This window comes from Alosa alosa, chromosome 21, assembly GCF_017589495.1.
Source record: "Alosa alosa isolate M-15738 ecotype Scorff River chromosome 21, AALO_Geno_1.1, whole genome shotgun sequence".
NCBI lineage: Eukaryota > Metazoa > Chordata > Actinopteri > Clupeiformes > Clupeidae > Alosa > Alosa alosa.
The window spans coordinates 4,750,122-4,764,685 of NC_063209.1; the positions used below are offsets into that span (position 1 = coordinate 4,750,122).

The following is a 14,564-nucleotide window of genomic DNA, read 5'->3' on the forward strand; positions in this document are numbered from 1 at the left end:
GACAAAACATAATGTCTTTATTCATAACAGAGAAAGGGGGCTTGGAAGGAAAAGGAGAGTATGAAACAAATCTGTCAGCCAAAGGAAATAAGAAAGCATAGCATGATAAAGAAAAACACACCTGATTTTTCAACCCCTGAGGTGAACAAGTATGCAATTCAGTTTTTAAGGTTGCCTAAGTACCCATGCAGAGTAGAAGTACTTGCTTTTGTCTAACTTCTAATTCTTGCCATTATTAATTTGAAACTGCCTACAACCACTGGACTACAACCCCATCACTGCCATCACTGATGTTTACAAGACCTTTGCTTTTGGTGTCATCATTAGGGAATTTAAGTCCACTTGCCCTAAAATATATAACGGTATATGCATTTTTTCATTAAAAAAAACAAAAAAAAATAAACAAATCTAGACCTATTGCCGTGATGTGGTATTAAGGCACAATGATCCAGTTTATCTACTTCAACAAGTTCATCTAAATGTTCATAGAGAACAGTATACCACACTTTAACCAGTGCACAATACTTTGACCCCAAGTGCATCCGCAAGTCTGTGACATTTCTGAAGAATTCCCCATAGTTAGAGGCTGTGTGGGATCTTAGGGATGTGCAATATTTATCATAATGCCATTCAGTATAATACAAATCTAAAACTCCACACTAATGCCATAAAATACCCGTCAACAATTGTTGAAAACAGCTTTATCCACAGGACATGTCTTGTAAGGTCGACTGCAGGGTAAATGAGTAGAATCTTGTGGTTATTTGATTCCATCTGAACTAACAGAAGTTAACCTAAATTGCAAAAACTGTTGAAACAGCCACAAGCCAAACAAGCAGACAAAATATAGATAATCAGTAGTAAAACAGTCGTTCCAAATAGTAGTAATTCTAACTCAAGGATACACAATATTTTCCCACAACTCTCTTAATGAACATTCTTATTTAAATCATCCCTGTACAAATATCTCTACATTAAAATATTTTGATGTATACTTTCTGAACAGAATTGTTATGCCTTTCAATTGTACATATATACATACAGCTGAATGTCTTCACTTTCAGGATGAGGCTGGGAGTGTTGAGTGTTACGTGCCAGAAACTGTACAATGTATTCCATCATCATTATACTGAATGCAAACCCTACTGTATGTTTGGACCAAAACTGAGAGATAAAGAGAAAAACAGTGAGTCATGTAATGCATAACAATTAAACCCATGCACACATCCTCACTCTCACACACATAGCTTTTGCACGCCGCCACACACACTTAGGGATGTGAGCAGTCCCTGTGGAGCGTTTAGGTCTCGTCGTCGTCGCTGTGGTGTTGGGCCTTCTCCTCGCTGAGGCCGCTCTCGTCAATATTCTCCAGGGAGTCACCTCGCTGCAGGGTCAGGTCGGCCACGTTGATGCACGGCAGCGTGTTCTGCTCGGGGTACATCCACGGCTTCAGGCTGGGGTTGTGCTTTCGCTTCCACTCAGGGTACTTCAGGCATGCTTTGTAGATCTTCCTCATTGCCTGAAGAAGTGAGACAACTGCTCATGAGAGGGGATTGATGTAAATACCAAGGATTTCTCTGTTTTCAGCTGATTGTTGTTGTACTAGTCTAAACTGGTCAGTAGGTGGCAGTATAAGGACATAATAGAGCTTGCCTTTTGTTCTTGGAATGGGTTAGTTCAATATGGAAATGGCTTATGCACATTTGAAGGGTTTTCAAGAAAAATACTTTTTTTTACCTTTGGGGCAACAATCTGAGAGACTCGGTTGACCACCCATTTGGGCAAAGACCCTGGGGTACAAACAAACAAGCATTTAGACACATTTTAAGTGTGATCTGTTGACAGGCTTTGAGGTTGCATGCATGATGAACACATTTGATCCCGCGATTATTTACCCTGTCAGCTTTGATGCTTTAACTAAAAACACCAACCCGCCCTAAGTGGGTTTGTAATCAGGCTATTGTGCTGGCTGACATGCTGTGGCTGTGTCTGTTTTGGGACAAACAATGTGCAGCCATCTTAAATCAATGAGCATCTTCGGGGTGTTATTAAAAGCAGAAGGCCTCCATTGTGTGGAGTCCTGTGGAATGATGTGCATGGGTGGAGGGAGCTGAACTGTGGCGGCGGTCCCACAGGTCACCAGCAGCTGGTGAGTCGTGGCAGTGGAAGACATTAATAATCCGCCGATGTCTCCGAGCAGCGAGGAAAAAGGGATGACATCAGCACATTTATGAAATATGTCCTGCACTGGGGTTTATTTTCGGGAATCAAAGACTTCCTGACCCCGCTTCTGTCCAATGGGATCAGTTCCTGAGGCGTATAGCTAACGCTAGAGGCCTGCGGCTGAACAGGGCAGTGAAGGGCCTCATTTATAAATGAGGGCCGTGTTAGGGAAATTGCATTAAAGAGCTCAGGGCAAGCCTGGCTTTAACAAAATAAATAAATGATAAAAGAACAAATAAAGCAGCCATGCAAGCTACATGCCTGAGTTCTTTGAGTGTGCTGTGCTTGTGTACATGAAATATTTCATCTCAGTGCTTTCAGAGGTGTAAATTGAGGTTTGAGGGCCTCAGTGGTGGATAATAGTTGAATTATGGAAATGGCTGGAAATGTTATGTGCCAAATAAATGGGAAAGCTGTTATCCCTATAGTGAATGAAGACATCTTACGAACATGAAGCGGTGTTGGAATATGAAGAGAGGTTTACCTCTTGGGTCCACTTGTGTTAAGTAGTAGAGGGAGCAGCAGTTTGGCCCATTGGATTGGATCAGGTAACCAGTGAGGAGTGACACTGCTCTCACATAATCCTTCTTTGGCGGATATTGCTGAAACAACATAATGAGATATAAAGACCTTTTTCCAGAGTGTATACCACACTTTATATTACCTTCACTGAGATAATATCTAACATATGCCACAACTAAAATGGAATTTGGATCATGAAATTAAGTAGTGTCATTGAAAGTACAAGTAAATCATTGAGAAGGAATGATAACTACATAATTTAACGCAGTGATTGCTTCTATCAGTGATGATGTTTAGCAACAGGCCTTCTACTTTCATCTGTTAGTGATTTTGTAAGAATCTCGTAATTTTCAACATTTTTTGTTCTTCCCCTGAAAATGAGAGAAGACTAGGAGGGCGAAAGATTTGAGAGTGACAGAAGTGACTACTCCCAACATCTGGTGTCAGGCACACTTTTCCTGGACAAGGGGATCCATGCAGAGTTCTGGGCTGCACTCTCTGACACCCCACATGCATGGAAGAACCCCTCTCAGAGAGATTCTGTTATACTTCTCATCTCACAGAGAGAAAAAAATGACCTACCGGCGGCGCACAGGGCACATACTGTAATTATTCATTGCTACATGGAGATTAAATCACCACGCCGTTCACTTGACACCGTGGTCAGACTTTTGCCACTGGCCTTTACGTCTTCTGTTACACATGTGTGGGCCTAAAGCTTACATACCTACTTATCTACTTCCACAAGGCTCAATGAATCCTGACTCTTCCAAAACAAACATTTCAAATGTACGCACCGGATGTTTGACAGAGTAGTTGATGATCAAATAGTCATTCCCCAAGGGCAGCCATGACCGCATTGTGACAAAGTCTCTGTTCTTCAAGGGGCTTGGGCACCTCCCTAGAATCACAGGAGGACAAATATGCAGTGAGAAAGATACACATCACATGCTATTCGCTTTAATACTGCCCAGGAAAACTGTCAGCGTTAATGTGATGTGTTTAGCATTCCATGGTCTTTGCAAAAAGAGGAAAGATCCATCTATCCTAATTTAATGCCTCTCTTTACGAAGACAAATTTGGTTAAAGCTCTTTGGGTAATGGAGACACTGTTAGAAAATTGAATGTTATTGATTCGCTTGCTGGTGTAGTGACTGTTAAAAAGAATGATTCATCTCCTGTATCTAGGCAGGGAATTTTCTTGTTTTCTGTGTGTGTGCTGTGAGACTATCAATGGTGGAGCAAATCAGAAATAGAACCAGACAGGACTCCAGAGAGGAGCAGAAATGGACTCTCAGTGGGAGGGAGGAACCCAATAACCAGATGGTGTGTGTGTGCCACTCACAGGAATAATATCCCACATCTGCATTAACCGTCAGCCTTCCGATGTCAAAGGTGTCAATCATGTTCGAGTCCCACTTCTTTCTGTAGCTGGTGTCATGAAGGACATCATATAATGTTTCTGCTGTGACATCTTTGCACACAATTTTCATCTAGAAAGACAGAAAAAAAGATACATGGTTAGTCTTTTGGGACATGCTGTGTTTTCGGTTGACCTTGTGACCTTTGCGGGATGATCTGTGTTCTTTATGACTTCTCCTCTTTAATGCTAGGCTATATAGAGAAAGACTTGGGAAAACTGTTTAGTTTCAGTGACAAGTCCATTAAGTGTCTGGAACTGAACACTGCTGGAGTAACACAAACCATGATATAATTCATTTACACGATGGCATGAATAAGTGCACTATGATCAATAACGGATTTCTTGCTTCTTGTAAGTAGAGAAATGAGACTTTATGTTGGGTCAAGGAACGGTAGCAGTGCTAGTCCATAGAACCAATTTACTATGGCTGAGTAAGGTATGCAGGTGAAACACATATCCAGCTCACAACCAAGCTGCACAAAGGTCTAACAATGAATGAGACTCCCTGGAGTACACTTTCCACAAGTGAGCATGTGCACATAAAACATACCCTCCACAATCAGACCTGTCAAATAGTCAAGATGAAGTAATGAGATATACAACTCAATATGTCAGCATGCTATGAAATTCCCCTGTATGGTTTTCATTCACTGTAGCCAGAAATAATGTTAAAAAGACAGCTTGAAGATGAAAGTGCAAAGTTACCTTCGGATATCAAACTCCCTAAAAACACATTTGTTTCCTTTGCACTCTTAAAACTGCTTATGTAGGAGATGGATCAAGTAAGACCATGATAAGATATTGTTTGGAAAGTGCAAGAAGTAATGTAACCTAATCCTTAATACCCCTGACATCAGCTGAATTATTCATTTGACACCTCCGCCCAACCCAGCGCGAACGGTAGCTCCCGAGTTCCACTGGGCTCCTTGAAACGAACTCTGTTTGGTCTCTATGAATGGAACGTCGTCAATGCCTACACATACTAAATTATTCATGGCAAGAAGTGCATCACTACCCCAGAAAGTTCTATTAATTATTGAGACATGTCTGTCATCCCTGTTTTGTCTATATTCTGGGGTCCACAACCATTTTCCTCTCCAGCCCCAGAGCAGCACTCAAAGGGGCCCCAAACAGTGTTGGGTCTCTCTCTACCAGCGGTGCCCCTTAGTCATTGATGTGGAGGTCAACTGTAGTGCTCCATTCAAAAACATATGCATACCCTGCGGCTGGGCCGCAACTGGGACTCAGGTTTCCGCATCTGAGCTAGCAGTTACCACGAGTTTTCCGCTCTTAATTTTTCAGGATGTCTCCTGTGTGCACCCTGCCTCTTAAAAGTGGGCTCTTTCATCACTGACACGAAGGCTCCTGGGGATGGGCAGGGGATGGGGGTAGGGGCTGGACATGCTGCTTCAGTTGGTTAGATGCAAAGCCACCCCTCTGGTTACTGATGAGCCATCACACATGTGGTAAATCATGTGTGTGTGTGTGTGTGTGTGTGTGTGTGTGTGTGTGTGTGCATGCGTTCGCACGTGCGTGTGTCTGTGAGAGAGTTTGTGTGTGAGTGTCTGAAAGACATTACTTATGTAACTGTCAAGTACTGTATTGGTTTGTGGACTGCTGTAATGCTTAAAGCTTATCAAAAGAAAGGTATACCAAAACCAAACAAACAATATTTGCACAAAACAGATGAAATTACAATACTGATTATATTGCTCTTAAGGTTGGGTGTCGTGGGTAAATAGGAACAGACTGGGGACACTGTCTAACAACATGCACTGCTGGTGGAGTAGCAGCACAGGCCTTGCCTTTTGTAACTTGATGGCACAAAATCCTCACTCTAAAGGAGCAACGTGATAGGGGCTGCTGCTCAGTGCCTAGATTAATTAAACATGAAGGCAGGAAAAGGCCTACTGCCTGAGAAGATTCCCTGGATGTTCCCGAAGCCAGAGATGCTGTCTCCTCCAAAATATATGTGGATCATCTATAAATAATATTCTACTTTGGGTCTCCACTCTGGCAAACATCCAGGGAGAGGAAAGACGCCATTGTGCAGATTTCACTAGGGTGATAAAACCCTGAATCAGTAACAGACGACATCCATTGCAACCTCCACTCCAGTCATATATCTGCGCTCAGCAGTTATTTTACTGCAGCTGTGAGCGAAAACTGCTATCATAGGGGGACAAAATAGGACTGAGGCAAGGCACTGAGTGTAACACAATGTTCTTCAACAATAGATCCACCCCCACCTTGCAGCTCATGATCAGTTTTAAGTGGGTTTTATGCCCTATATAATACTCCACACACTGTGCCATCGGGAATAATCCCCCTATCATTAAACAATGTTCATTCATCATCATAAGTGTACCTCCACTACAAAGAGGTGTAGTGACTGTAGGCTACCCATTTTCCCCAAAAGAAACAGAACAACACCAATAAGGCGGCCTCCTAAAAAATGAACTCAGCCTAATTCATTTGAGTGCGAGAATGAAAGATGCCATTTAAGAAAGACAGGAAATTAACGTCATTTAGTTCCGTAGTCAAGCATTAGGAAATGTAATTATGCCCACAAAGTTAACACGAAGCTGTGAACTTTGCTAGAGAATTTTCCTCACTTTTGCAAATGTCAAGTTACATTCAAGTGTAGCCTAGTATACATAATAGAATATTAAATTGCAATGTTATGAATAACTAGGCAATCCTCTCAATGCGAAAAAAGTCTTCAGACCGCAATGCAGTGAAAATGCATAGAGGAAATGCAGCACACTTGCCTTGAGTTTCTGGACACCTTTGCTGTCATCGCCGTCTCTACACCATACCGTCACGCCACCTTTGGTGTACCGCGCTATCCATCCTTCGTGGTTTTCACATTGTTCTTTGAACGACGCAAAATCGGTATCATCCGGAATCTGGACTGGCATCTTGCCCTCTCCCGTGCAGCGAATCAATCAGATGGACCGGTGAGGACTGACTGCAGGGTTCCCGATTCTCATAAGATCTCCCCGGTCGTGCTTTTTCCCCCTGACGGTTTTGATTGTACGGTATGTTTAGATTTAAAGCTTACCTGTGTCCAGGTAAACGACAAAATAAGCGACGATTGTCATTAGCCACACGAAGATACAACTTGATGACTGCCTGACGGGACGTTAGCCTACTCCAGCAGGTGTACCAGCAACCCTTGTGACGCGCTAGTTCAGGCACTCTTTCACATTGATGAGAGAGCGCATTATATAGGTAAGGAGTCACGTTGCCGGCATCCTTTCAGGTGGGGCAGTAGTCTACACGAGTACACATTTAGTCAGACTGACTGATGAACAACAGATCGGGTGTCATGTTTGCCCAGTACTAGACTCCTTTTTCTGTGGTTATTTTGTTTAGCCTCCGTGGCTGGATAGAATACAGCTCATATTTCGCCAGCAGCCTCGGAACATGCTCACCCACCTTTTGTCGCCCTCCCTTAAAACCTCTTCCTCCTCTCTCATCCACTTTGGAGTGTTATGCAACCCTTCTTTGTGAAGATCAGCAGATCCATGATAACACAAGTAAATGCTTCCTATTCAATCATAGGTAAAATTTCCAATGTGCACACTCTGTCAGCAAATACAACCAAAAAATTGTCTGGAGAGGTAAGAAAAAATCAAGCATCAATTTGGAAAAGACATAGCCTACATATTAAGTAGCCTATTAATAAGAGTCTTTATTTGACTTGGATGAAAATCTCTTTGTTGGATATGTACTGACTGTTACAGGAAGTTAAGGATTTTCAGGTTTTGCAAATGGAAAATATTCAACTAGTTGAACAAAATGTTTTAGTGTCTGTCAAGCAGCCTGTTTGAACTAAGGCCCATGAGAGTGGATACATAAAGTCTGGAATTTCAGATTCCTCATAATAGTAATTCATTCTAGCTATGTTAGAAATTGCTATTTTAGGCAAGAGGCTATAGCGCTATAAACTAAAGACAGTCAGCACTCAACCAACCACAAATAAATGCTTTCATCAAGCTAACCAAAAGTGGACACAATTGTGAAATGTAGTCCACCATAGATATCATGTAGCAGATTTATCAGAGACCATAACAGTATCAGTGGTACGATTGCACAATGTGTTTGTTGGCAAGGTTTTTATATAAGGTCTTGCATCTGTGGCTATTCTTGAATTTCAGATTGGTTATTTGGTGTACATTTGCTTTAAAATGTTTAAAGCGCACATATGATGTTACATGTCATTTAACCTGAACCTTGAGCTTCAGAAGAAGCCACACAAATGAAGCCAAACTGATGTCTCTTTGTGAGACAATAATATACTCCCAGACTAAACCAGCAGCGCAAAACCAAACATTTAGTCCTTGATCCATATCCAGCTGTATCACTGCAACTCCCCCTCCACAGGGCTACTAGCTTGTCATGCCCTCTCTGTGGGACTTCCTCTGGCATCCACTGCGGGGCTCCATATCTCCCTGCTGGCTGCCATTCCTCATGAGTGTCAGTCCTCTGGGCCGGCCTGCAAGCTGTTGCATGTAACGTCAGCGTGACACCTTGGGATGACCTCAGCCTCCTGAGTGGCTGGTGGGAGGGAGGTGTGGGGTGTGTGTGTGTGTGTGTGGGGGCGCTGGCTCCCTCTCTAGTGTGTGTGTCAACCATGGCTGCAACCTGAGCTCACGTTGTTCAACTGCTCCACAGTCCAAGATGTGCCGCTGTCTGTTCAGACCTGCGCTGTCACTGAACTTTGGTAAAGCTATGAAGGTGAGTGGTTGTGCTTGGTTTTTCTGAAGAAGCTGATCCTTAAAGAAAAAAAAAAAACCTTGTGTGGCTAATGATGTCATTAATGGATGAGGGATGATGAATGGATGATGATTCACCTGAATGAATGATGATTCATTACTGAATGTTAGTGTCTGTGTTTCCAGAGGGTAAACCAACAGCAAACCCAAAAACGAAGCACTTATGTGGAAACAGACCAAACATTTTTTTTTAGTGATCTGATACATTTGGACAGAGCGTATTTGCTGGATAGAGTATTTACATATATGCTGACATACGCCACCACAACACACGCTGGCATACGCCACCACAACACACGCTGGCATACGCCACCACACGGCATCTGCACCACCACACATGTTAATATTACAGTCATAGGCATTGGGGTCATCATTTAAATAGTGCTTCTGTAATGGTGTGCTGTTAAGTGATGTCTTGGTCTGAGAATTCAATGCAGCTGTTTCAAATGAGACTTGTGCTCCCACCAGATAGGCAAACCTTTCGTTGCTTTGATAAACTGGGTTAAATAGCAGAATATTACATACAGTATGTGGCACAGTTAACAGGTATGGTAACATGATATAGGCTACTTCATCCATACTATTGCTGTGACCATAGCTATTTGACTGATCAAATAAAGTGGGATGTGAGTGACCATAAAACACTGCTATCCCACATGTTGAAATGATTTGAGTTGATTTCTGAAGGTACCTTAGAGCTTCACATTCCTAACCACTGGTGAATGAGCTTTTGTCGCACTGCGAGGAAATGTTGTGCAATACCCACTATTTTCTGTGATGTTTAAGCCTTGAACCCCCGCTCATTTAGCATGACTAAGCTTTGTCCCCTTTTTCTGGCTGTTAACCTTTCTCACCTCCAGACATCTGCACAAGTAACCTGATCTGAATGGCTTGCAATGTTGCCATTGTTTCCCTTACCATTTATTTGCAACATGGCCCTGACTCTTTTAAACAGAGGCTATTGCTGAAACACCCCAGTAACCATTGTCACCATTTCTTATTGGTCCCCGAGGAACTACCATTAGAAATATTTATGATGTAGTCATTGGACCATTGGCTATTATCTCCTGCTTGTCTACACAGTTAATAGACATAATAGGCTATACAGGCTGACTATTGCAATACAACTGAAATAGAAAGGAATGAAACAGAACGGAAAGAAGAAGGATGCTCATGGACTGTTTAGCGGGAGGATTCCACTGAAGTTATGCAACAAACCACTTGAGCTCACTTGTATATACAAGGATACCAGCTTTATCTGAGAGGATAAAATCATAACAACTATACACATTCCTATGTCATCCTTCTAAATCATTGTCTTATCTAACTCTAAATCTGAATCAGAATTGCAAATAAAATTCACACTAAGATAAAAAGCTGATAAAAAGGAGTGGCCCTTGCATTCCTTGTTTTGTCTCAAACTAAAGTTGTATCCCAGGTAACCAATTGTTGGCTCCAGTTGGTCTTAATGCTGAACAGGAAGCAGTAAGGAGACCTCTGGTACCCCTGAGGAGATTGGAAAAACACACTTAATTATTTCCCCGTAAGGTAACCCACTCATGTACCCTTGTGGTTTGATATGGAAAAGCGGCCACGTGACAGGAGACGCAAAAGCACACTCCAGAAGTAAAGCATGGCCCTTCTCTGAAGCCACAAAACGCTGCAAAAGAGCAGGCCACTTTTGTCTTTAAGTATCAAGAATGGCAGTGTGCCATTCTAGGTAATATCATTATCAACATCAGTGAGTTGAAAGAATGAATTCCACGGAAAGTGTAAAGAAAAAGAAGAGAGCACTTCTCTTATGTTATTTAAATTAAATATTTTAGACAAATACCCAGAGGCACAAGTAAAGCTGGTATAATTTAATAGATTTATTTAATCTTCATGAAAATATATTGAAAAAATACAAAGATTTTTGAGACAAGAAGATAAATCAATAACTACTGGTTTTGTCATTGCCTATAAGGATTCTAAATATAAAGCATCTGACGTATGAAAAAGGTTTTAAAGAGAAGAATTTTACAGAGTGAAAGTATTATCATTCCTTTTGGAAGCCTCTGCAAAGGAATGTGTGCCTCTCTGGCTGCCGTGGAGTTAAACATTAAACACGAGGCCCCATGGCAGCTCCTGTTGGACATGGCCATAAAAAGTAATAGAAGAAACAGACGTCCACAAGGTAACATGTCATAATTCATCTCTGACTTTAAATAACAAATAAGACGTACAGCCTGAGGAATTAGATTAGATTGTCAATCACGTTTCATTGCATGGGAGATCACTAGAGTGACATTTTCTGTGTTTTATCTTGTGCACTTTTAAATTAATAGACTAAACCACAGTGTATACACAGGATCACATTTGTTTGAACTGTCTATATTTTATGAACTTTTACCACCCCCTTCTCTTCTTTTGCATTTTTCTGAGTATGGTGACCTTAAGAAGTTCTAAATGTCAAACAAAATAAATAACGTATGCATTTAATGATAATGAGATACATTTGCATTAAAGATAATTATGCTTAAATAACATGCTATTAGTTAATCTGGGGATTAACAAGCCTACATAAACAAACAATAAAACGCAACAGAAACACAGTTATGTATCAGTGTTAGTTCCTTCATGAAGCATAACAGCGCTACTACATTTATTGATATAACTCTTTATGCAACCAATTTGTTTGACAGGGAGATAATGAGAGAAAATTGGTCTCTGGAGCATCAAAGCTGTTAAAAAGTAACTCTTTCTCCACTGTCTCAGCAGCCAATTGAGAGGCCTTTAGCCAAACAATACTTAAGAGAATGGCTCTCAAAAGATTTGAGTCTGTTGGGTGGTAATTGTTTGTTTTTCCCCCCACAACTTGCCAGCCAGTAAAAATAACTGAGGCTCACAAACATTGCCTATGTGCATACCTGGTAAGCCATTAAGTTTTAAATACCTTTAATTGGAAACGCTTGGTTAAGCCTTTATATTAGTCCGGGAGGAGTTCTGCAGTGCAATTATTGTCTAGGAGCTATATAGTCTGGCGTCCTCTCGCACGGGAAGCTTTTGAACGCAGCATGTAGACTACCAGATGCCATTGTGAGTGTGAGAGCCTTTACGTTTGATGTATGGCACGATGGTTGACGTGGCAGGTCTGTGCTTCAATAACCGCTGTATGCACAGCATCCTGAACCCTGCTGAGTTTTCCACTGATCTGCTCTCATGGTCCAGAAAGGCATTACCTAATAATTGCTACTTCATCACACTTTTTGCTCCTGTTTGGCCATGAGACATACCTAGGGACAGCAGCAAATGTTTACATACCAGTAACATTGGTGGTAAAGATTATTATGTAAAGCAGTCTGATACCACCAACACTGTTGGAAGCCATTTTGGTCAAAAGAGCATGAACAGCAGCATTACAGGTTTTGGTGATTATTTATCTATCTACCCTAAATGGCTTTGAGCCGTAATTGAAGTGATGCTCATAATGTCTCTCCCCTCCACGGCCGCTCTCATTTCTCAGGGAACACATATGTCCAGTGTCCACACCACACTGTCAGAGCCCCAGCAGTAGACGCATAACCCATCATAACTCCACTGCCATGGAGGAGACTCTGTAGTAAAATACCACATGGCCAATGGTCCATTATGGCAGCATATAGGGAGAACAAGTGGGGCTTTTACGGACTGGTATTGTAGATTTATAAGCTTCTCCCAGAACGTGACACAGGGGTTTGCTGTGTGGAAATTATTTCGAAAACCTGTCTTACTGAAGGTATACTTTATGTTGATCATGTTCCATCTGAGGTCATTTTTTGGTTGCTTTTGGCACGACCTCTTGTGCACGCAAATACTTACGGTTGCACAGAATCAACATTAATTTAATTATCAGCTCCAATGTCAGTGACTGAGATTTCAGGACATAGAGGTATTCTTTTACAGTAGTGGTTATGCAATTCCCCCTCTTCATTTTGAAACCTTTAATAGTATACTGTGCATGAGAATTGAAGCCATTTCTTGGTGAAACACCGAGGAATGACTCTGCTTCATTTTGTTGAATATCATCCATCAAGGGCTGGAAGCAGCACTTTCTGTCGTCTAATAAAAAGGGGACTTGAGACTGATCCAAACATGGCAGTTTAATCATTAAATATATTTTCCCAAGGATCTCCTAATGCACTGCAGGCATAAAGGAACTGAAGTCACCCTGCTGGTCAACAGTTCCACCTGAGGCATGTGTGGTACAGGGCTGGACTGTACAGTCATCACTTTTACTGCTGCCAGCCTCCAAAAGCTCAGTCATTCTCCTCTCCCATGACAAAGAGCTGGATAAAGTACAATCCACAAAAAGATATTTGTTTTTATCCTTTGGCTTCCATTTAAAACAATCAGTAGGCACAGTACTGTATATGCATGTTTAATCTCATCACACACAGGACATTCACTTAACCATAGATATAGAAAATAATTTAACAGTGATTTGATTAGGAAGAAAATGCAAGTATTTGCATACGGCACCACAAGAGAGTCTTACTGTGGTTGTGGTTGAGCAGATTATGGGAGAGGAAGGGCAGAAGTTGCAATTACGGATCTGTTAAACTCATCGTGATCTCAAAGAGTGAACGGGATCCTCTGCCTTTTGTACAGGGCCTCCTCAGCAACTCTTCTGCCTTTTCTTTAATAAAACAAAGCTTGATAAAAAAAATCACTCAATGTGGACTCTGAGTCATTGTGTGGGTGTTCCGGATATTTAAAAAAAAGAAAGCATTGACTAAAACGATGTTGGCAGTCCCAAGTAAATGACTTGCACTTTGGCAGAAAGGTTTGGTTTGAGGTTCAACAGGGAACAGTTCATTTGTTGCACTGTAATAAAGATAGCAATGGGATGACAAAAGCAATCCAAATGTGCATGACATGCACACAGATGTAAGCAGATGGAGCTTAGAGGTGGACTCTGGATATGATCTAGTGTTAGCTCTGCCTCATGACTTCATTCCATTACACTGATGAGAGCAATGAAAGCTCTGGACAGCTGAATAACATCAGAATGTACAGTATACAGTTTTTCATAGCCATGTTCACACTTAATGGGATGGAGAAAATAAAAAAAAATTATAAATCCAGAGATGAAAGGCAGCTTTCAAAGATGTGAAACTTGAAAGCAGCTGCATTGATATTGGCACCAGTCAAGTTTTTCACAGTTCAGCATTCTCAAAAAGTAGCATTCACTTGTGTATTACGGCATGACGGACAAAATGCTTCTTAACCCAAGGACTAAACTACCAGGGAAATACCTGTGGACTTTGTTTATGCTGACTAAATACAGAAGTGCGTATTATGATGTCATTACTGTTATGTAATATAAGCATAGACTTCAGTCCAAAACAGACAGACCATAGTTGGTGTAATAGCACTTTGGGTGTAACAGAGCGCACTTATTTGCGGTTTACTGTCAGCTGACCATAAAAATGAGGGTCGACCTTTCATGTGAACCTATTTACAGAAGTATTTTTTAATTACAAAGATCAGGACCAAACGGAGAGGTTACATTCTCGACCTCTCAACATGACAGTGTCAGTGATGCTTGAAATGGCATTCTTCATCTGTCTTTTAGGGGAAACACCACATGGTGA

The 14,564-nt window shown here is 41.5% G+C and overlaps 1 protein-coding gene across 2 annotated transcripts; it reads right to left on the reverse strand.

Annotated features, from left to right (window-relative positions):
• Positions 1-7,692, reverse strand: stard15 (StAR-related lipid transfer (START) domain containing 15). Of its 2 annotated transcripts, none has more exons than XM_048231436.1 (6): positions 7,610-7,692; positions 4,091-4,238; positions 3,543-3,646; positions 2,708-2,825; positions 1,738-1,790; positions 1-1,519 (listed from the first exon to the last, which is right to left on the reverse strand). In XM_048231436.1, exons 2-6 carry the CDS (start codon positions 4,236-4,238, stop codon positions 1,301-1,303), a joined length of 642 nt encoding a protein of 213 aa, XP_048087393.1. In that variant the 5' UTR covers positions 7,610-7,692; the 3' UTR covers positions 1-1,300. The 2 variants fall into 2 exon arrangements, with proteins under 2 accessions (XP_048087393.1, XP_048087392.1); XM_048231435.1 differs by lacking the exon at positions 7,610-7,692 and adding an exon at positions 6,940-7,601.
• Positions 7,693-14,564: the final 6,872 nt, after the last annotated feature.

Bases quoted from the DNA above. Each gene is read 5' to 3' on its own strand.
- stard15 (XM_048231435.1), bottom strand. From the start codon at position 7,089: ATGCCAGTCCAGATTCCGGATGATACCGATTTTGCGTCGTTCAAAGAA. The intron at 4,239-6,939 runs GCAAGTGTGCTG...CTGTCTTTCTAG, and splicing joins AAGGTGTCCAGAAACTCAAG to ATGAAAATTGTGTGCAAAGA. The intron at 2,826-3,542 runs GTGCGTACATTT...ATGTTGTTTCAG, and splicing joins ACTACTCTGTCAAACATCCG to CAATATCCGCCAAAGAAGGA.